This window comes from Sciurus carolinensis, chromosome 16 (assembly GCF_902686445.1).
Source record: "Sciurus carolinensis chromosome 16, mSciCar1.2, whole genome shotgun sequence".
NCBI classification, from domain to species: Eukaryota; Metazoa; Chordata; class Mammalia; order Rodentia; family Sciuridae; genus Sciurus; species Sciurus carolinensis.
The window spans coordinates 63,993,329-64,014,781 of NC_062228.1; the positions used below are offsets into that span (position 1 = coordinate 63,993,329).

General features: G+C 55.1%; 2 protein-coding genes across 7 annotated transcripts; one reads left to right on the forward strand and one right to left on the reverse strand.

Annotated features, from left to right (window-relative positions):
- Positions 1-1,724: 1,724 nt before the first annotated feature.
- Cnot3 (CCR4-NOT transcription complex subunit 3) lies at positions 1,725-17,361 on the forward strand. Of its 6 annotated transcripts, none has more exons than XR_007105468.1 (18): positions 1,725-1,987; positions 6,310-6,384; positions 6,494-6,561; positions 6,817-6,891; positions 7,034-7,123; positions 7,372-7,500; positions 7,589-7,684; positions 8,782-9,004; positions 9,097-9,230; positions 9,606-9,662; positions 10,918-11,299; positions 11,395-11,518; positions 12,312-12,510; positions 14,185-14,284; positions 14,381-14,579; positions 14,764-14,979; positions 15,578-15,703; positions 16,989-17,361. XR_007105468.1 is itself a non-coding variant. In XM_047529188.1 (18 exons), exons 2-18 carry the CDS (start codon positions 6,360-6,362, stop codon positions 17,085-17,087), a joined length of 2,259 nt encoding a protein of 752 aa, XP_047385144.1. In that variant the 5' UTR covers positions 1,725-1,987; positions 6,307-6,359; the 3' UTR covers positions 17,088-17,361. The 6 variants fall into 6 exon arrangements, 5 of the variants coding, with proteins under 5 accessions (XP_047385144.1, XP_047385143.1, XP_047385147.1 ...); XM_047529188.1 differs by having other exon boundaries at positions 6,307-6,384; positions 14,764-14,896; XM_047529187.1 differs by having other exon boundaries at positions 14,764-14,896.
- On the reverse strand, positions 15,974-21,358 carry Leng1 (leukocyte receptor cluster member 1). The gene is made up of 4 exons (XM_047529209.1): positions 21,068-21,358; positions 19,370-19,549; positions 18,309-18,574; positions 15,974-17,614 (listed from the first exon to the last, which is right to left on the reverse strand). Exons 1-4 carry the CDS (start codon positions 21,197-21,199, stop codon positions 17,398-17,400), a joined length of 795 nt encoding a protein of 264 aa, XP_047385165.1. The 5' UTR covers positions 21,200-21,358; the 3' UTR covers positions 15,974-17,397.
- Between the last annotated feature and the right edge of the window lie 95 nt (positions 21,359-21,453).

Sequence of the window (21,453 nt, forward strand, 5' to 3'; positions counted from 1 at the left end):
GCATTCTTGGGGTTCCAAGTGTGAAGTATGGACCATCAGCATGACCTGTGAGTTTATTAGGAAAGCGGATCTGAGACCCCTTAAATCAAATCTATATTTTAAGAAATTCCTGGATGATTTGTGAGAAGTCCACAAGACATCTTTGCACCCGTGGGCCACACTTTGAAAGAAAAGCTCTAGATCGGTAACTCTCAAACTTCCTGGGAAATATGGAAAAATACAGATTCCCAGGTGCCACTCCCTTAGATCTAGAAATACGAATTTTTACAAGTATTCCTTCCTCTTTTGCCTCATGCAGAATGCTTCATAGACCATTCCAGGTTTGCTTCTACCTTGGAATTCCTTACTTTTCACCACCTAGAGAAGAGGAGTGTCTCCCTTCTCTATTGCGTGACCCTGGGCAAAACCTCCCAGTTCTCATGGAAGGCAAGGTACACAGTAAGTTTTCAACTACAAGTTATCACCCGCATTCATCCAGCAAAAGCTACTGAGTGCTTCCTGTGTCTTAAGTACTGGGGAGTAAAATACAAGTGGGGAACCCAAAAAAGTAAAATGACAGCTGTGCAAAAATAAATCCGAACGAACAGGGCTCGCCTGAGTATTCAGTATGGACAATTAGACTTTTCCCCCCAAGAAACAGACAACGCAGCTGGGATGTGTAACGAGTAGATGTTGCTGGAGACAACCAATGGAAGGGAAGGAAGGGCAGCCTCATCTGTACCTTCCGCAGCGTACTCAGAACACTGAAGAAGTGGAGGTGCAGAGAAGTGCCCCACTGTTCGCTCACCTAATCAGTCAGAGGCAGGACAAAACCTCCACTCCTCGCGCTTTCCAACCGGTTCTGCTATACATGATACTAGTATCTTCGAGGCACTGTCTCAAGTAACTGCCTTCTATAATTAAACAAATACTGAGACTTAGAGATGTGCCAAACAGAAGCAGTTGGAGAAAGACTATAAGGCTCAGGATGCAAGAGATGCGGAAGGATGCTCCAGGGAGCCACACCTGCGGGATACACCCTCTGTCACACGTTTTAGGTGTAGGTGCCACCCACTCGCTACGCTATTGGTCAAACTGAGATGAATGATAACAAGACCAGGGAAGGAAAAGAGGTGGGCCTTCTTGCCTAGCTCCGCCCCCCTGGCTCGGCCGCTGCTTCGATTGGCAGATGACTTCGGTTCGCCCCCCCCGCCACGCTTGGAAGGCACCTGTCTGTCTCGGATTAAGTACGCGGCCTTTAACGCCCACTCTCCATGCCTTCCTCCATTTTCCCCACCCACTTCCAGGAACAACCAATAGCTTCAAGGCAGAATGTAACCCGCAACCAATTAAGAACGGCTCCGAACTTGACGGACGACTTCCCGCCCCTGATCAGCTTGGCTCCTCCTCCCGACCAATTGGTTAAAGAGAGGGGGGCGGGCACATCCAATCAGCACGACACAGGCCTCCTGATTGACGCACAGGTCCTCGCGCTGGCGTGTTGTGCCCTGAGGCGGGAGGAGGAGGAGGAGCGAGGAAGAAAACCTGAGCCAATCCTAGCAGGCTGCGCGGGAGGCCAATCGAACGCCGCGCCTTGCACCGATCACCCAATCCTCAGGAGGGGGCCGGCCGCATTTCTGCCAAGAACCAATAGAGTGCGTCCGACGGTCAAGAGCGGCGTGCGGCAGGAGCAATGACAGGCCTATATTCGGTGCTCGGGGGCGGGTCGGCGCCAGAGACGAGAAGAGAGGAGGGGAGGCCTCCTCCGCCGCCGCCATCTTGGACCGGGCCCGGTCAGCTTCCGCGGAGCCATCGGCAGACGCCGCGGCCTCCCTTGAGCCCCGACCCCCGTCGTCAGAACAACCCCGGGCCCACTTCCCCCACCCCACTTCCGCTTCGCGCCGCTATCGCGATAGCGCCCGGGCCCGGGGCGCGAGAAAAAGGCGGCGGGCGCTCGCCTCCCCCGCCTGTCGCGATACGCTCCTCAGCGGCGGCGCCAGCTCCTGCGGTGAGAGCGTCGGGCTCGACTGGGCCAGACCCCTTCCCCTCCCCCGGCGCCGCCGGCCGCTTTCCGCGCCGCCCGCCCCGGCGGCCCGCCGCCTGTCGCGACACGGCGCCCTGCCCTCGCCGCGCGCCCTCCGGGCCCCGCCGCCGCTCCACGCCCGCTGCTCGACCCTTCCGGCCTCGGCCGCCGCCTCCCGCGTGGCGCCGCGCCGGCCGGGGTGCGAGGTGCCGCCCCCTCCGCCGCGCTCGAGTCCGCCCCCGCCGCGGCGCCCGCGCACCCTCCCGCCGCCAGCCCCCCAAGCGCGGCCGCCCCGCTCCGGGCCCCTCCGCCCGGCCGGCGATCGGCGGCGGACGGGCTCCCCGGCCCGCAGCGGCCGCGCTCCGAGTTGGAGCCTCAGCCAAAGTTTCCGCCTCGCAGCGTGCGGCTGTTCCCCCGGTGTACAGTCCCCGCGGCCCGCCCTGTGCCCGAGCGTGGCGACCCCCGACCCAGGCTGCCCCGGGCGTGCCCGCCCTGTCCCCTGGGGCTGGGCGCCGCCTCTGGCTTCGGGGTGCCAGCTCCCCTGGATGCACACTGCCTGCCTCTCCGGGTGTCAAGTCCACCGCGGTGCGGGTGTCGGGGCCGGTTAGCTCCCCGGGTCTGGGTGAAGCCTCCCGAGCCCACTCTCCGTGCTGTTGGTGAGCTCCTGTCGTGGGCAGGGCACGCGCCTGTTTTCCTGAGTAGTAGCTGCTTCTTGGTGCAGGGACTGTCATCTCCCCCAGGATTAGCTTCCTGCCCTTTTGGTGAGGGTTTTCCACACCTTCCCTCCTCCTGTCTTCTTACCACAGGGGCTGTGGCTTCCCAGAGTCTGAGGCATCTATTTTGGGGTGTTGTTTCCCCAGGAGCCAAGTACCCCACTCCCTTTGGTATTCTAAAGAGAGCTCTCCCTATGAGGGTGTGATTGTCCCATCATTGAGTGTAGGAAGTTGTAGAATGAAGACTTGCACCTCACCCACCTGTCACCCACAGGGATGGAAAACCTTCCAGACCTAAGGTTCCTGATGGGAGAGGTGGCTTTTCTCTCTAGGGTTGTGCTTTCTTTCCAGGTTAAGGAGTTTTTCTTGGTGTTGCCACTCCCAGGTATAAGGTTCCTGCCTTCTTTAGTGTTGACATTGGCCCCTCTCCTGGTTTTGAGGTGTCCCTGCCCCCATGTGTGTCTCCACTAGTGAGACTAACTACCCCCTTGGGTTGGGGTGCTTTTGGCCAATCCTTCTCATCTCTGAGTTTGTAATCACAAGGACCTTGCAATGGGTCCCACTCTTGTGGGAGTATAAGGTGCCTGAGACTGTGGAGATACCTCATTGTGATCACCTTCCCTGGGACTAACTCCACCTGGTGTAACTCCAAGGTGGGAATTCCCAGTACCCACCCTTGTATTGTGCTCTACCCATGGCCTGACACAGCACAGCATCCTCCCCGAGTTGAAACTTGCCTTTTGACACTGCTCACGAGAGCTCCTTGCCTAGAGTGTAAGCGCTCCTAGATCAAAGGCACTTTGCACCATGGTCCAGGACCTCTATATGAGCATGTGATGGCCCCAGGATTAGAGACTAAGCATTGTGCCTTTCATGGAGTCTCGCTGTTGCCTGCACCCTAAGGTGACGTTCTGGGGGTTCTAGTTATTTGCTTCCCTGATCTGGTGTGTGGCTCATCCCACTCCCCCCGCAGTGTGCGTTCCTAACTTGGGGATGTGCCTCCCCATGAGCATGGGATCCTCCCAGTTGGGCCTGTCTGGGCCAACAGTCCCAGATTTTTCAGTTCTGTCTCAGACTCCCCCTGTCTGAGCACATGTTCACTGTGAAGGCACCACCTACTTCAGGGGCTCTGAAGTAGTTAACTCTTGGGGAGGGTCTTGGTGAAGCTTGGATGGGGATCCTCTGTGGTGGTATCTTTGCTTCCAGGCTGTAGCACCACCCTCCTTTCTCACTCTACCTTTGCTGGGGATGGGGCATCTGATGTGCAGGCATCCTCTTGTTGTGGGGAGAGGATGTGACCTCCACCGAGACTCCTACATCCCTGAGCCTTCGGCACTTCCCCTTCTCTTGTGGAGCTGCCTTTCCCCAACCAGGCATCGTCCACACCAGTAGCAGCTGCTCCCACCTTGATGTCAGAAGCATTGCCCCTGGCACCGTCCTGCTCCTCTAGCACCTTGCTTCTGACTCCTTAAGGACTTCCTCCTTGCTACCACAGCATGGTCCCTCCTGGGTGGTATTAGCTCCTTCCCTGCACTAGGGACCCAACCCCTTCAGTATGGGATTTGGGGAGGGTGCCGCTTCCCTCAGGTGTGGAGTGCCTTATTCCGGGGTGTGAACCATGAGGTGACTTCTCCCTCCAGCCTCTGACCCTCTGTTGTATGCTTAGGATGGAAGGAGGGAGTGTAAGCTTTTGTTTTACCTGATGAAGTAAGAGGCTTTTCTTTGCTGGCTGTCAGAGCTACTCACTCTTGGTCAGTATCCTAGCATGCTGCATGTTGGTGTCTAGGCCCTGGTAGAAGGACCCTGGATCAAAGGTACTTGCCCCACCCCAGTTTGAATTCCCTCATTGGGGTTGTCCTCTGGGTCCTGTTGTTACACTTTCCTGGAGATTCCCCACGCATGTATCATTTGACCCTGAGGTACTGCTTTTCTTTGGATGGGCCCTGTACTGGGGAATGCTAAGCTCCCTGAGTCTCAGGTGCCAGCTCCACCTATCTGCACCCATAAGAATGGGTCCCTATGGGGTCAGTGAAAAAACAAAGCAAGCCAAAAAAACCTCGTGGTGAAGGTTTGGCTCTGTCCTAAAACCTGCCATCTTTACAGTGCCCCATGCATTAGGCGCTAACCACATGTGGCAATTAGTAACAAGTTTAAAACTAAAACAAAAGAAGTTGCTGGGTGTGGCAGTTATTGCCCCAGCTGCTTGGGAGGCTGAGGCAGGAGGATTGCTTGAGCCTGGAACTGGAAAACCTGAGCAATGTATTGTGAATTATTTTTTAAAAAGGGAAAAAGTAAGTTCCTTAGTTGTACTGGCCACCCTTCAAAAATTCTGAGGCCAACCACAGGCTGTGGAATATTTCCCATATTGTACTTGCTCTTGGGCAGAACTGTTAACTATTTCCTACCTGTTGGTGAGGATTCCTGATATGGCCCCATTAAGTTGAGGCTCTTAGGTCCTCCATGTGAAGCAGTTGCTGCCTTCATAATAGAGCAACTGTGGGGAACCTGTGCCCTTTGCCAACAGAGTAGGAACATCCCCTGGATTTTGGAAATCCTTGCTTTTCAGTTTAGGCCCCTGGGGAGGGCAACCTCTGTTGGCAGATCAGAAGTCCCCTTAGCATGACCCTCCCTCCCAGGGGTCCCTTGGTCTCCGTGTTGGGCCCTATAAAGATACTGGTAACTCTCTGACTGTGGTCTCCTCTGGGCTGCAGTAACTTTCCTTAGGGCAGAGATGCCCCTCTTTAAGTTCTGGGTGCCTGCCCTGGTGGTGTAGGTTCCTCTCAGTCTAAATTACCAGTCTATTTGATATGGAAGTCCTTCATGTGTGCACATTAGCTCCCTCGTGGTTAAAGTACCTTTACACCCTCTTATCTTGGTAAGATTTCTGTGTTTTCCTAGCCCTCTCTTGGGTACCGCTTTCTGCCCCCAAATCATTAGCCCTTCTTGGTATCACATTCTTTGGATTCTATTGTCCCCTTTTGGCTCAAGGATTCTGACCTGGAGTAAATTTCTTGGAGGTCTGAGGCCTTCTATGTAGGATTGGGTTCAACTCTTCTTAGTTTTAGGCACCTCCTGTCACTCTTCCACTTTACCCCAGCATCCCCTCCCTCCTGTGCAGCTCATACATGTATACATAGTATCAGGTCTTTGTCTCTGAGGTGCCATGCCACTTGTCTCTGGACCTGCCTGAGGAATGACTTCTCTCAGTCACGCCTGCTGCCAGCCCCTCTTTGTAGGAAGTGTGATTTCTAGAGCCATTGCCTTTATCTTGGAGTAACCCTGTGCTGTATGACTGTCCTGCTCTGCAAAATCCTTTGATGGTTATCTGGGGAAAAGATGCTCTGTACTCTAGGAACCTTCCAGTTCCTGAGTCAGAGCACCACAAATGTCTTTCCTCATTTTAACAAACTCCCAGAGTATTGCAGCTGGGCAATTGAGGGAGCATAAGAATAATTGTATCTGGTCTCTCATCAGATAGTACACGTTTCTTCCCTTTACCATCCCTCCCACCCCATGTTTCCCATCCACATCCGTGTCTCTGGGTTGGACTAGCCAGGGAAGAGGTGTTAATTCCTTCCTAATCTTTGCCAGCAGCGTCTGTCTCCAAGGGAGTATGAAGAGAGTGCGTCTGTAGGGCAGGGAAGATGGCGGACAAGCGCAAGCTCCAAGGTACGGGACTGACTGCCCACTGCACATGGAGCCAAATGCTTTCTTCTGGGGATTCCTCCTTGAATGCTGCATTGGTAGTATACCAACAGCCTGCCTTCCTCCCTGGCAGGTGAGATTGATCGCTGCCTCAAGAAAGTGTCCGAGGGTGTGGAGCAGTTTGAAGATATTTGGCAGAAGGTACAGGGGCCCTAAAAATTGGGGTTTCCTGGGAGAACACAGGAAGAGCCTTGGGGTCTCTGGATATTGGCCAGGGAGAGGGGCTGCATATCCTGATGCTTAGCACCTATGTGAAGCAGCTTAAAGATGGATGGCTGGGAGTTGGGGTGGGTGTCAGAGTCCCCGGCCCAAGGAAGAGAGAGACTGGACCTCTGCCATGGAGCAGGTTTGGGGACAGCCACTCCCACACTGACTGCTGGATTCTCCATCCCTCAGCTCCACAACGCAGCCAACGCGAACCAGAAAGAAAAGTATGAGGCTGACCTAAAGAAGGAGATTAAGAAGCTACAAGTGAGGGGGCTGGGGCTGGACTCCTGTGTCCTGTGGGAGGAGGGCCTGGGAGAGTGGACTGCTGGGTCCCAAGGAGAAAAGGGAGCTGGGGGACCTGGTTCCCAAATCCGGGGTTTGATTTTCTTGCTTCTCTCATCTGCAGCGGCTGAGGGACCAGATCAAGACATGGGTAGCGTCCAATGAGATCAAGGACAAAAGGCAGCTTATTGACAACCGCAAGCTCATCGAGACGGTAGGAGCCCAGAGCCTTGGTTCCTGAAAGGAGTTGTGGTGGCCAGATTCGTGGGAGCCCAGAGGGCAGAGATGGAGCAGTCACTCCAGAGATGCCAGGAGGAATAAGGCGTTTAACCTGAAGGAAGGGTAGGGGCAGTGGGCTCAGAGACTGAGAGGTGGGTCCTGAGGCTTAGGTTCAGGTGTTGCTGGCTCTTGGTTCCATTCCCACCTTCAAGACCACCCTCCTGCCAACTGCATTCTCCACAGCAAATGGAACGGTTCAAAGTTGTGGAAAGAGAGACCAAAACCAAAGCTTATAGCAAGGAGGGCCTGGGCCTGGCCCAGAAGGTAGATCCCGCCCAGAAGGAGAAGGAAGAGGTTGGCCAGTGGCTCACGGTGAGTTGGGGCAGAGAAGAGGAGGTGAACTTGGGGCCCTGAACCTAGCATACACAGGAACCCTGGCTAACAGCCTTCTCCCCCATAGAATACCATCGACACCCTAAACATGCAGGTGGACCAGTTTGAGAGTGAGGTGGAATCGCTGTCGGTGCAGACCCGCAAGAAGAAGGGCGACAAGGATGTGAGTGGGGGGAGCTCCAAGGCCCCCGGGGTGGAGGATGGAGGTTGGCTAGCAAGTGGAAGACCCGTCTAAGCCCATGGGAACTGGTCTGAATGCCTGGGCAGATCTGGGGTGAGGGATTGGAGAGGCAGAATTGGGGTGGTGCAGGGAGGAGGTAGACAGATTCTTAGGCTCCTAGGTATCTGGGTAGATGGTAGATAGTGGGGCCATCACAGAGGAGCAGTTTGGGGGGAAATGAACTCAGGTTCAGCTGGGGCCAACAAAGTCTAAGTGTAGAACCTGGAGGACGGCCCATGTGGGAGACCTCATAGCACCTAGAGCCCAGATTCACAGAAGAGGGTGGTGGATGGACAAGACAGGGCTCAGAGCAGTGAGTGTGGCCTAAAGGAGATGAAGTCAGATGTTGGAGTCCTGGACTCTACTCCCGGGTTGTAGGGTGTGGATTCAGAGGAATGCAAATAACACGATGGGGTTCCCTAAGAAAGTTGGGGGTGGCAGCTATGACAGTTGGATATGAGACCCTGAGAGGTTTAGGAAGCAAGGACTCAGAGGGAGACAATGGTTCCTTGAAGAAAGAAGAAATTTGAAACTGGGCTAAGATGTCAAATCCTAGAAGGAACTGGGCTTCTGGATCTGGACCTCCTTAGGGGTATACAGATAGGCGTGGGCCAGTGACGACAGAGCGCCATGATTACAAACAAGCAGCACCTCAGATGGTACTGCCATTATTACTGTTAGGGCAAGTCAGGAGAACAGGGTGTTGGTCCCAGGAGGTCAGAGCAGGTGAGAGCTCAGTTGAGAGGCTGCCAGTGGCATAAGGGCATCTGGGTCTTTCATAGGTTTCCAGGGATCCCTGGATCCAAAAAGCATCTGGGAGGGAGAGGTGGGGATCCCTGAGATGTCAGAAATCTTGAGCTTGGTTCTGGGGGGCGGCAGGGATAGAGGGTGGGCAGACTCCACACCGCCCCATGCTGGGAGGGGCCGGAGTGGAGCCTCTGGGTCACCATGGGGATTGGGGACTGAGGACAGGTTCTGTGGGGGCAGGAGGGGCCGGGCAGGCGCTCTGCAGCCCCTGAGCCTGGCCCTGGGCTCGCCAGCAGAAGCAGGACCGGATCGAGGGCTTGAAGCGGCACATTGAGAAGCACCGTTACCACGTGCGCATGCTGGAGACCATCCTGCGAATGCTGGACAACGACTCCATCCTTGTCGATGCCATCCGCAAGATCAAGGACGATGTCGAGTACTACGTCGACTCCTCCCAGGACCCTGACTTCGAGGAGAATGAGTTCCTCTATGACGATTTGGATCTCGAGGACATTCGTAAGGCCCTGGGCCGACCTTCATGGTGCAGAGTGTGAGGGACCCGAAGGCCAGTCGCACCAGCTAAACATGCCCCTCTCCTGCCTCCACAGCACAGGCGCTGGTCGCCACCTCCCCCCCCAGCCACAGCCACATGGAGGACGAGATCTTCAACCAGTCCAGCAGCACACCCACCTCGACCACCTCCAGCTCTCCCATCCCCCCCAGCCCAGCCAACTGCACTACGGTGAGGACCCAAAGCAGCAAGACGCCCTGTTTCCAAGAGGGTGGGAATTAACAGGAACCTGCTTTCTCCAAAGTGGCCTACAGGGAGGGCAGCTGAGGCTTCTTCAGATCCCTAAGGGATATAAAGAGCTGATAGGTGGAACCTGGTATCCCACACAGGCTTAAGCCATGGGTGGGTCCTAGGTGTGGGGTGCCTGAGGCCTTAATGACAGCTCCCAAAAGGCAAGGATACTGGAGAACCTGGATTTAGGTGGTTTTTCCAGAAGAATTAAGGTTAGTCGGCTGGGTCCAGGTCCCTAGGAGGTTCAGAGATGGGTATCTCTGCATTGGGACCCAAGAGGCCATACAGGTGTCTGACTCTGCCTCCCACAACCAGGAGAACTCTGAAGATGATAAGAAGAGAGGACGCTCGACAGATAGTGAAGTCAGCCAGGTGGGTCCGGGCCAGTAGTTGATGGACATGTCCCCTGTTTATTCAGTGGTTCCCAAAGACTTATCCAGGCCTGAGTGCCAGCCACAGTGCTAAGGCTTGGGGACATTGTTGAGAGTCAGAAATCATTGCCACCTTGAGGGCAGATAGGCAGGAGACTAATGCCGTAGTTGGTTGCCTGTGCCCTGGGCTCCAGAGGAAGACAGGAGAGGCAGCAGCAGTTCACAGAGGCAGTCTCTGAAGAACACTTGGAAGTGGGTTGAGGCTAGCCTGGGGTTGTGGGACTCCAGGGCTAGGGCTTTGCACACCAGCTCTAAAGGGGCCAAGCAGGCCTGAGAAGTGAGGGGTTAAAAAGCAAACATGTTTGCTGTACACATAATATATGTGGCAAGTACCTGAGGGGACGACGCCTGGCCCTCAGTGAGCCTCACCAGTCCTGTCACCGCCTCCCTGCGTAGGAGCATACTCAGGAAACAGATGGTGTTAGGCAGGGCAGAATAGGCCTAAAGCCCCCTGTGGACTCATGAGAGGGTGGTCCAAGGGTGGGCATCAAGTGAGACTGGTGTGGGGACCAGGATTGGGAGCAATGAGAGTGAGGCTGGGGTAGGGACTTCCAGGTAGGGGCCTGGTTCTGCCACCTTCCTGGGCTCCCGCAGCCAAACAGCAGTCCCATTTGGTGATTGGTGAACCTGAGCTTCCCTTGTGGTTAAGAAATGTCCACGAGGCGGTTGACACCACAGCCCATGTTGTCTGTCAGAACTTGACTGTAGCGGGGATGCCCTCCTACTGCTCTCTGCAGTGTTATGATTTGTGATCCCATGAGTGGCTTTGGTGGTCCTTTCAGTGACATTCAGAGCATTGCTTGACTGTCATTTGGTTTCCTTCTACTCTTGGACATGAGGCTGCTCCAACTCATAACGTCCTGAGGGCATTGAGGAGTCTCCCACTAGACCCTTTTGACCAACAGATGGGTTTTCTCTGACTGACAGCAAGAGTTGTGCCAGGTCACCATGGGGTACATGTGGAGGTGTCCTGGCAGAATTGAGGGCGCTGAGTAGACTGGAAATAAATGTTTTGAGCATAAAGGTGACTGAAACAGTTAGGGTGAGGTCCCCCAGGTTCCCTGGAGGATGGGAGCAGTCAAGGGCAACAAGTTCAGAGAAGAGGTTGGTGGGACACTGATGGAGCCTCTGACCAAGGTGGGTAGGGAACCTGCTGATCCACTGGGTGCTGACACTTTGTTCTCTCTTCCCTGCAGTCTCCAGCCAAAAATGGTTCCAAGCCTGTCCACAGCAACCAGCATCCCCAGTCCCCAGCTGTGCCACCCACCTACCCTGCTGGTCCCCCACCTGCTGCCTCTGCCTTGAGCACCACCCCTGGCAACAATGGGGCCTCTGCCCCAGCAGCACCCCCAAGTGCCCTGGGCCCCAAGGCCAGTCCAGCTCCCAGCCACAACTCGGGCACCCCTGCCCCCTATGCTCAGGCTGTGGCCCCACCAGCCCCCAGTGGGCCCAATGCTGCCCAGCCCCGACCCCCCAGTGCCCAGCCTGGCGGGGGTGGCGGTGGCGGTGGCGGAGGGAGTGGCAGTAATAGTAACAGCAGCACAGGTGGAGGGGCTGGCAAGCAGAACGGTGCCACCAGTAAGTGGAGGCCAGCAGGGTGGGAGGAGGAGAGGAGGGGCCTGGAGGCGGCCGGTAGCAGCCAACAGCCCCTTTCTCTGCTGTTTGCTCCCCAGGTTACAGCTCAGTCGTGGCAGACAGCCCTGCAGAGGTGGCCCTGAGCAGCAGTGGGGGCAGCAATGCTAGCAGCCAGGCCCTGGGCCCCACCTCAGGTCCCCACAACCCACCTCCTAGCACCTCGTGAGTGTCTTGGTGATGGTGTGCTGTTGCAGTCTCCCTTCTGGAACAGAGAGGCTCTGGTGGCTCCCTCATGACAGGGCTGCTGGCCTTGGGCAGGGCATCCAGTAGGCTTTGTCTTCCACCTTGGCTGGGTGTCCTGTCTACACTTCTCTCCACTGGGAGGTGTGCATTAGCATCTAGCTTTATCCTTTAGATTGCCCTAAGATCTGCCTTCCTGTCATTGGGACTTTTCTCCAGAGCCCCACCATATTCCCCTCACCATTTCTATTTCTTGCCCCAAGGCTAACTCCCTACTGGATGGACATTGTCCCACTTTCCCAGGTGAAATGTCCCAAATCCTCCTTTGTTTCTAGCCGTTCCTCCAAACTTTAGGTCAGAGCCCTCCTCTGGGCTCACCTGTTTTTGAAAGAATGTTGAATGAAGGACCTGCCATCCTCCTCCTCCACCCCAGCTCTAGCTGGGCTGCCTCAGGGGCACCTGCCCTGTGTCCACCCTTCTGAGGGTGCTTGTTTTTTGCTGGGAACATTCACCCCCACACCTCCACCTCAACGACTACTCTAGAGAGCTATCCCCCCCTTTTCTCTTAACCCCATGGCCTATTTGAGCACCCTGAGAATCTGTATTCCCAGTCCTGCAACTCTGCTTTACTGAGGAAAAGATTCCAGAAATTGATTCTGCTTTGGTCCAAAACTGCTTCTGCCCTAAGCAGCCCCTCTCAGAGCCCATCTAGCTTCTCTCTGCTCATCGCTCAGGACCTTCCTCCACCACTTCCCCTTCTCCATCCTCTTCCCAGGAAGGAACCCAGTGCGGCAGCCCCAACAGGGGCTGGAGGTGTAGCCCCAGGCTCAGGGAACAACTCAGGGGGACCCAGCCTCCTAGTGCCACTGCCTGTGAACCCCCCCAGCTCCCCAACACCCAGCTTCAGTGAGGCCAAGGCAGCCGGTGCCCTGCTTAATGGACCTCCACAGTTTAGCACCACCCCAGAAGTCAAGGTGAGCTCTGTGTGTCCCTGGTGACTGAATCTGTTTGTCTGGTTTTCTCTCCCCTTTTCTCACTTGATTTTTCCCTGGATCTGTTCCACCCCACATCCTCACCTCCATCTTTGGTGCTCTCAGCCCCTTTTGACTCTCTCTGGGACTGTTCCCTAATCTTCTCTCTTGGTTATATTTGCTCACTTGATTTCCATGGGTTCGTCTTCACTTCCCCAGGCCCTCATTCTCTGTCCTCTCTCCTCCTAAGACGCCTTGTGCTTTCTACTTCACATGCCCATTCCCTAAGTCACCATGCCCTGTGCCTTCTAAGAGACCATTTCAATCAAGAAAACACTTGAGTGGGGTGTGGTGTCAACCTGAGCCCAGCAGCTCAGGAGGCTGAGGCAGGCCAGTCTAAGCGACTCAGCAAGACCCTGTCTCAAAAAAAGACTGGGGATGTAGCCCAGTGGTAGAGCACAACGGGGTTCGATCACCAATACCACCAAAAGCAAAAAAATACTTGTTCAAGTCACTTCTCTCAACCAGGCTTTGTGCCCTCAGGAATTGTACCAGTGTTGGAGGAAGCTGTGTGTGAACAGGTGGCCACAGAGGAGGCACCTGTGGGCTACAGGGGGGGTGCCTGACCTGTCCTGGGAGGCAGGTCCAGGAAGGCTCTGAAAGGGCTGACGCTTAAGCTGTGTGCATAGGGTAGGTGGGAACTGAAGCCAGAGGAATGCTGGGAAAGGGGCTGATCAGCCCAGGCAGTGTTGGGATTCAGCAAAGAGCCTGGCTGCTGTGCTGAAGAGGGTGCTGGCTGGCTACATGTGTCGCAGGGGCCTGGACAGTAGACATCCTCACTGTTAAGCTTGCCACATAGGATTCTTTGCAAGACCATTCTTCGTGAAGAATGGAATAGTTTCTGACTTGGAAGAGGCATTCAAATTGCATGGGTATTATGGACAGCAAATTCAGTGTGTACTTTTCTGGAGAAAGGAATCAGCAGCTTTGAGAAGGAGTCCATGGTTTTTAAAAGGGAAAAAAATCACTGGGGTGGGAGATAGGGAGCCTTGCAAGGTTGTAGGTAGAGACTGGACAAAAACAGACTTCACTGGAGAGGTCCCGTGGGCCTGCTGTGGATGGAGCAAAGGGTGATGTGAAAGCCCTGGGCAGCTCTAGGCATGGCTGGGGGATAGAATGGGTCCCTCCAGGGGATTTGGATGCAAGGTGGGTCAGACTTGGTGACCAAAGGGTTGTGTAAAGTGGGTGGAGGAGCAGCCCTGTCTGCAGGGAGCAGATATCAGTTCCAGCCCAACCTGCTGGTGTTCCCAAGGACACTGAGTGCCAGAGGGACAGCCATTTGCTCCCAAGGGAATGAGGTAGGCTGCAGACCTCCCACCTCCTTAAAGGTGCCACATGATATCATAGGTAGCCAAGAGACTTCTTTTCCAAAGTATGGGGTTCCTCACAGGAATGTCCTATGACAAACAGTAGCACACCAGGTGTTCTGTAGGTTCTTCCTGTGTCGTACTCTGCAGTGGAGAGTCCCCATAGCTTCCAGTTTTCCCCACAGATCTTGAGGAGTAGGTGATTGGCTCTTGATGGTTCTCAACAGAACAGGCAAGAGTCCTGGGCCCTTGTCAGGCTGTCCTTGGCAGTCTGCTCTAGGCCCTCAGTACAGACCTCTTCTCTCCCTAGGCTCCTGAGCCTCTGAGCTCCCTGAAGTCCATGGCAGAGCGGGCAGCCATCAGCTCTGGCATTGAGGACCCTGTGCCAACGTTACACCTAACAGAGCGAGGTAAGAGTCCAAGGACGGTGGAGAAGGGGCGAGTCAAAGAGAACCGTTGGCCCATCCATCCTCCTCATTGGGGGCTTGACCCTGCCCTCCCCACAGACATCATCCTGAGCAGCACATCAGCACCTCCGGCCTCCACCCAGCCACCCCTGCAACTGTCAGAGGTGAACATACCACTGTCGCTAGGCGTGTGTCCACTGGGGCCAGTGCCCCTCACCAAGGAGCAGCTCTACCAGCAGGCCATGGAGGAGGCTGCCTGGCACCACATGCCCCACCCCTCTGACTCCGAACGCATCCGGTGAGGGGCCACAGAGTGGGCTGAGGGCCGGGACTCCAGAGTCTGAGGGAGGAGGCAGCAGCTGGGGGAGCTGGCTCCTGGGTTCTGAGAGACTAGGTAAAAGAGCGCTGGCCCCAGGAAGTGAAGGCCTGGCTTGGAAACTGAGCCAGAAGGCAGCTGGCACTAACCCCCTGCTGCTTCACAGGCAGTACCTTCCCCGGAACCCTTGCCCGACGCCCCCCTACCACCACCAGATGCCACCCCCACACTCGGACACCGTGGAGTTCTACCAGCGCCTGTCAACTGAGACGCTGTTCTTCATCTTCTACTATCTGGAGGTACAGCAGGGCCCCCGGGGCAGCCTCGGGCCCCCCGGCTCCGCCGCCACCGCCGCCGTCCCCCCTCGGGCTGGAGGGGCGAGGTGGGTGCCCCACTGCGGCCACCGGGACCGCACCCCCTCCCTATCCCAGTCCTGGGCCCTGCTCCCCCAAACCAAGCCTGTCCCAGCCTCTATCCAGCCTAGTGGTGTGAGAGCTCCTTAGATGGAGGGAGAGACAGGCCTCCACGGCATTCCCAGACCTCTTGGTTTTCCCAGCATGGCCCACATCCCCTTCCCAGCTCCTCCTCTCAGGCCCCTTAGTCTTGGCCCTCCAGTTCTCAGGCATCCCTGCAGACTTCCGGGAACCCATGCACCCTCCTAACCCCAGCCCATCATGAATACTCTCCCCTCATCCCCACAGAGAAGTTCTCTAAACTTTCTCTTCTGAGCTGTCATCATACGTTAGTTTCTCTTCCTTCTCAAAGTTTCTCTGAAAGCAATTTCCACCTCCTGTCTCATTTTTCTTCTCCTGACCAACATTGGTATGTTCCATGCCCCCAGCGCTGTCTCCAAGTGGATTGTCCAGCCCAACTGTGGTCTGTAGTGGGGGCCCGGGTCCAGCCCTGATGCCCCACCCCACCCCCTGGTCCCTACCTAGCTTGGGGGCCCCCTGATCCCCTGTCCTGCCTTCTTCCCCTAGGGCACTAAAGCACAGTACCTGGCAGCCAAGGCCCTAAAGAAGCAGTCATGGCGATTCCACACCAAGTACATGATGTGGTTCCAGAGGCACGAGGAGCCCAAGACCATCACCGACGAGTTTGAGCAGGTGAGGGCCCCACCCACCCTGGTCCCACTGAGAGATGGCTAGCATCCCCCAGCCCAGGCAGTCCCTGCTGGCCTTTCTCCTTTACTCCCACCCTTGAGCCAGCTCAGACCTGCAGATAACCGAGTCTGCTCTGCCTGGGATGCCATCTTCATCTTTCCCTTGTCCAGCTCTAAGTCTGAGCCCAAACATTGGGCCCAAAACGAACTCAAATTGAGCCCAAATGTCCCTTCCCAGAGAAGCCTTCTGGAGCCAGCAGTCTGTGTCTCTAGGCACCTTGGTTGGGAGTGTGGAATTTCCTAGTTGGCATGTCTCCCTGAACCAGGCCATGGGCTCCACTGTACCCAGCAGAGCAGGGGCTCAGCAGACACTCAGGGGAGGCTGTTAAGATGGCCTTCTCATGTTCCAACAATTAACTGATTGGAAACATCTTGGAGTCAGCCTCCTGAGTTTGAGCCCAGCTCCAGCTGGCTGCCCTTGTACCAGTCTGTCGTCTTATCTGTAAAAATGGGGTAACAGGACCCACCTCTGCAGTTGTTACAAGGATTAAATGAGCTAATAACCTGTAAGTACTAATGGTGCCTGCTACACAGTGAGCGTCATGGACCTTTTTTTTTCCAAGTTACTTTCATTTGGTGTGTTCCACAGTGGTTTTCCTCCACAAGTATTTCCCAGATGTCAAGCCCCCTCAGTGATCCTTGTCCTCACCGAATCCCATCCTGCTCCTCTGGTCTCCAGGCTGCTTTCTTTGAAGCATTTCAGACCCTCACTCAGGACCTAGCTCCTCTTCAACCTTGACCACTTGACTGCAGACTTCCTGTCCCCCTCCTAGTTTGGTCCTCCACATCAGTACATTCCAGGGCATCCAGTCAATCAGAAATTCCCACACCACCACTGTCAAAATAAAGTGTCCCTGCAGAGCGCCTGGATGTAGACTCTGAGCCTGTTGGGTTCTCTAGGCAGGGGCAATGGTACCTGCTGCCCCAAGGTCTTTATGAAGACTCCACACGGGGCCTTCACAGGTGTGCTCGGCACAGGAGAGGCACTCCACAGCTGCAGCGGATGGGAAGCAGGGCAGCCTTGCAGATAGGCCTGGGTGAGGCCTGACTCAGGTGCACGCACCCTGCACCATGGTGACATCTGCTGTCCAGACACTGCGGTGGAGTGAAACTGTGCGTGTGGGGCAGCTGGCCTGGCACTCTGTGGCTCCTAGAACTGCCCCGGTTGTCTGACCCAGCTCCCAGCCCACCAGCTCATCCACTCACTGACCACCTTCTCCCCTGGCCAGGGCACCTACATCTACTTTGACTACGAGAAGTGGGGCCAGCGGAAGAAGGAAGGCTTCACCTTTGAGTATCGCTACCTGGAGGACCGGGACCTCCAGTGACACCGGCCCCTCTACCTGACCCTTCCCCCCGCATGCTGATCCCCCTGCCCAGGTGAGGGCCCTGCCCTGGAAGACTGGGGAGGCCCCAGGCCATGGGGCACCCCCTCCCCCAGGAAGCAGGGAGAGGGCCGGGAGGTTTTCTCTTCCTCTCAGCCCCACCCTGGGGGCCCGGGGGCGAGGGCTGCCCCCTCCTCCCCTCCCCAGTGAGGGACATTTTTTGGTAAACCTATTTTCATTTTGGAAAATATTTATGAATAAATAGTTTTATATGACGGCTGGCAGCACAGCCTCTCCTGTACCCCCTCAGGAGTCAGTGAGCAAGATGATCCTGCTGGCGGGGGCGCCGGGCTAGCTGGGGGTTGAACTGGGAGTTGTACCGCCGACGCCGATCATCTGTCTCTTCCTCCTCTGGCTGACCCTCCTGGGGGACCCGGCCATGGACTCGGGCCAGCAGGGCCTCAGCCCGAGCCCTCTCAGCCACTTCCCGCCGAAGACGTTCAGCTCGAAGCTGGTCCAGGGATGGGGGCCTAGGGAAGAGAAGCAAGGTCAGAAAGCAAGGCAGCCCCTACCTCTACCACCAGGAGCCCCTGCCTGTGTCTGAGGCTGCTGCTTCAGCTCTTAAAGCCACCTGGTGCTAGGACACCATGAGCAAGTCCCTGGCCCACCCTTTTTGGGCTTCTATTCTCCCCAGTTCTAAGTCCAGTTGCCCTCTGTTCCCCCAACCCCTGACCCAGGCCAGGAACACACACAGCAGAGTCCTGGGCCTTTGGACCCATTTCCCCTTCTGAGGTAAAACAGATTGCAGTTTGAGCCCTTGCTCTGCACTTGGGGATTGAGCATCTTAGGGACACAAGCCTTATATTCTCTAACCCAGTGATTCTCAAATGTTTGGGCCTCTGGACCCCTTTATACTCTTAAAAATTGAGGACATCAAAGACCTTTTGTTTAAGTGGGTTATATCTGTTAATATACTAAAGTCGAAGCGAAACAGATTTTGGATGCAAGTATTCATAACACCAAGCCATCAAACAAAGGCATATCATGTCATGAAAGAAGCTCAACGCTACAGAACTCCAGAGGGCTTTTGGGAACTTGGGGTCCCTGGACCACATGTTGAAAACCACTTTCCACCCCACCTGCCCATAGCTAGGATGCCCAGGCTGGGCTGCAGCCAAGTCCTCCATCTGGCCTGGATTGTCCTGCACTGGTCTTTGTTCTTACTGCTTGGGCTGCTGCTTCTCAGATCCTTCCATCTTTTCCTTCCTCTTGTGACCTCGATCTTCACTGCTGTGCCTTCTCTTCTTCCCCAGATGCTTCTGCATCTCCTGCAAGGGGTCTAGTCGGCTCTTGATCTTCTCATCTCTGCCTGAGCCTGTTGGGGAACCCCTTCGCTTTGGGGGGAGCTGGTACCAAGGAGGTTGAGTCTGGGCCTCTGCTGCACTCTGGCCCAGATACGTCAGGATGCCCAGCGCTTTTTCCTGCCTCTCCTGAGGAAGCCAGAAAAAAGAGATGTGATACAGTCCGCAGTTCCTCAGGGAGCTCTGGATGGGGTAACAGAAACCCAGGGCACTCTACCCAAGCATCAGGTCCTGGGGAGGCAGAACCAGTTATTCCACCATTGGAAATCAAGGGCCAGTCGTGAATCCACTGCCAGGTGCTAAGGCCTAACAGACACACTGGCTGAGCTCCTGATGCAGGCACAGTGCAAACGCAGTAAGCTGGTAAATGGGAGGATGGGCCAGAACTCTGAGTTCAAAGGCAGGCGGCTTTGGGGAGATGGCTGAAAACACAGAGATGGAGGTTGGGGAATAACTTCAGAATGATGGAAATGCCAGAGAGCAAGAAAGTGGCAGGGTCTCTGATTCACATTTAAAAAGTTTTAGAAGCTGGGTGTGGTGGCGCACACCTGTAATCCCAGCGACTCAGGAGGCCGAGGCAGGAGAATTGTGAGTCCCAGGCCAGCCTCAGCAATTCAGCAATACCCTGTCAATAAATAAAATACAGAAAAGGGCTGGGGATGTGGCTGAGATTGAACATCCTGGGGTTCAATCCCCGATATAAAAAAATAAGATATGTAAGCACCAGCCCTCTCATCCACTAACTGGGGCTATGAGTGCCCCACAGCAATAACCAGCATCCTGGGTGCTGTTGCAGTCCTGTCGGAAATGTTCTGTTTGCTCTTCCAGCATACTTCTTACCACTCAGTCACAGCCAGGGCCCAAAGTGTTCCCCCTCCCCCAGTTCTCTTCAGGATCCCTATGACACAGGTGAGGCCAGCTTACTTTTTCCTGTCGCTTTTCTTCCTCATACTCTTTATTGCCTCTGGTCACCCCTTTCCCTTCCTCCAGCAAATCCCGGAACAGGTCCACAGGGCCAGACCTTGGAGCTCCAGCCTCTGCTGCATCAAGCTCAGGCAGTGAATTCTGGTGCCTGGCTTTCTTCCTTAGGAACTCTGTGCGGGCCTGGGGGAGAAGAATTATAGGACGGATATGCAAAACCTGAAGGTCACTCAAGGGACTCAAATGTGCGGAATGCAGAAAGCACAGTAGCCCACCACCCTGGGGGCTACAAGAGACCACAGGATAACAGGACCCAGAAAAGGCACTTGTCTCAGCATGGGTGAGAATAGATGCTTTCAAATAGTAAATGGTGAGGTTATCAAGGACAGTTGGAAAAAGATCCCTGGTCTAAACCGAAAGGGATTACAGTCAGGAGTGATGTGATAAAAAAGCTATAGGTCTGGGGATGGTAGTGCTTCCTGTAATCCCAGCTACTGGGAAGGCTGAGGCAGGGAATTCAAGCTGGAGGCCATAACTTAGCAAGACCCTATCCCAGAATTTTAAGGAAGGGCTACAGATGTGGCTCAGTAGTGGAGCATTCGCCTAGCATGTATGAGTCCCTGGTTTTCATCTCTACCACATACACAAAAAATAACTATAGGGCTCGGGGGGTGCAGCTCAGTTGTAGAGTCCCTGTTAGTATGATCGAGGCCCTCTGGTTAGATCCAGTGATGGTGGTGGTGATTTACAATGGCTAGTTAGATTGCTTCTGGGCAAATGCTCTGAATTCCAGGCATGGTGTCAAGTCATTACCCCAAAACGATTAGTAATTTCTACTGATAAATGAGAATTTTTAAAACCCAGACTGCCACCACCTCCCCAACCACTGTTGAGGATCAGATTAGCTGAGGAATTAAAAGGTGTAAACCAAACAGATTCAGGAGCTATAAAGAACGCCTCTGAGCCGAGTGCGGTGGCCCGTGCCTCTAATCCTAGAGACTCAGGAAGCTGAAGCAGGAGGATCTTAAATTCGAGGCCAGCCTCAGCAACTTGGTAAGACCCTGTCTAAAAAAGGGAGGGGAGCAGTTGGGGATGTAGCTCAGTGGTAGAGCGCCCCTGGGTCCGATCCCCAATAAAAAAAAAAAAAAAAAAAAAAAAAAAAAAAAAAGCTTCGTGTGTGTGCGCGTGCGTGTGTGTGTGTGTTTGCGGAGCAGTGCAAGGGTTAGGGTTCGTCTAGTGAAGTAGAACCTGGCTTGTCCCACTAGTCCCTCTTCCTGTGCCTTCCTCTCTGGAGCTACCTCACTTCGCGCAAGATGACAACGGCCCTCCAAGAACTCAAGTGCTTGAGAGATTCGCAAATCAAGTGGTCTACAGAGTGAACACACAAATAGAGTGCGCAGGCAAACTGGTAAAAAGGTAATTTCCTTGAAACACATTCTTCACAGGTTCGTTTATTCAACAACTAATTATTAAACTACTACTCTGAGGCAGGCTCGGGACACTTAAACACATCCCGGGAAGAACCAAGACCAGCCATTTCTAGGGATTTTGCCGGGGTGGGCTTAGGGCTTGCAAAGAACCGTCGACAGAAACGGGACCCACGTCCAATACAAGCGCAGCACGCCTGCGCAGTTCCCACTTCCGCTTCCTGCCCGGGGCGCCGGCGTGATTGGCCGCAGTGGCTCCGCCCGCCGTACTTACCTCTTGCTGAGCAAGCAGTACCCTCCGCTCACGCTCCTTTTCTTCTTCCCTGGCCTGAGCTTCGTCACGCCGCACGCGGGCGACATTGTCCTTATTCCGAACATGCCAGCTTTTCTTGGGCAAAATGTTCATGGCGCTGTAGCTGTCCGCAGACTGGGAAGACCCGCCTTCTAGCACTTCCAATTGGCGGGCGGATGCTCCGCCCTGTTGTCTCTGCCTCGGCCACGGATTGGTTTGTTAATTAGCACCGCCCGCCCCCGAGTCTGTAGCGCGAGATGACTGGTCGAGACACCCTCCATCACAGCCAATCCCAGACATTGGGCGCGTAGTATCGCCTAGCGACAACTTTCGTTGGGATTCTGTAAGAGGCCCCGCCCCTGACGCTG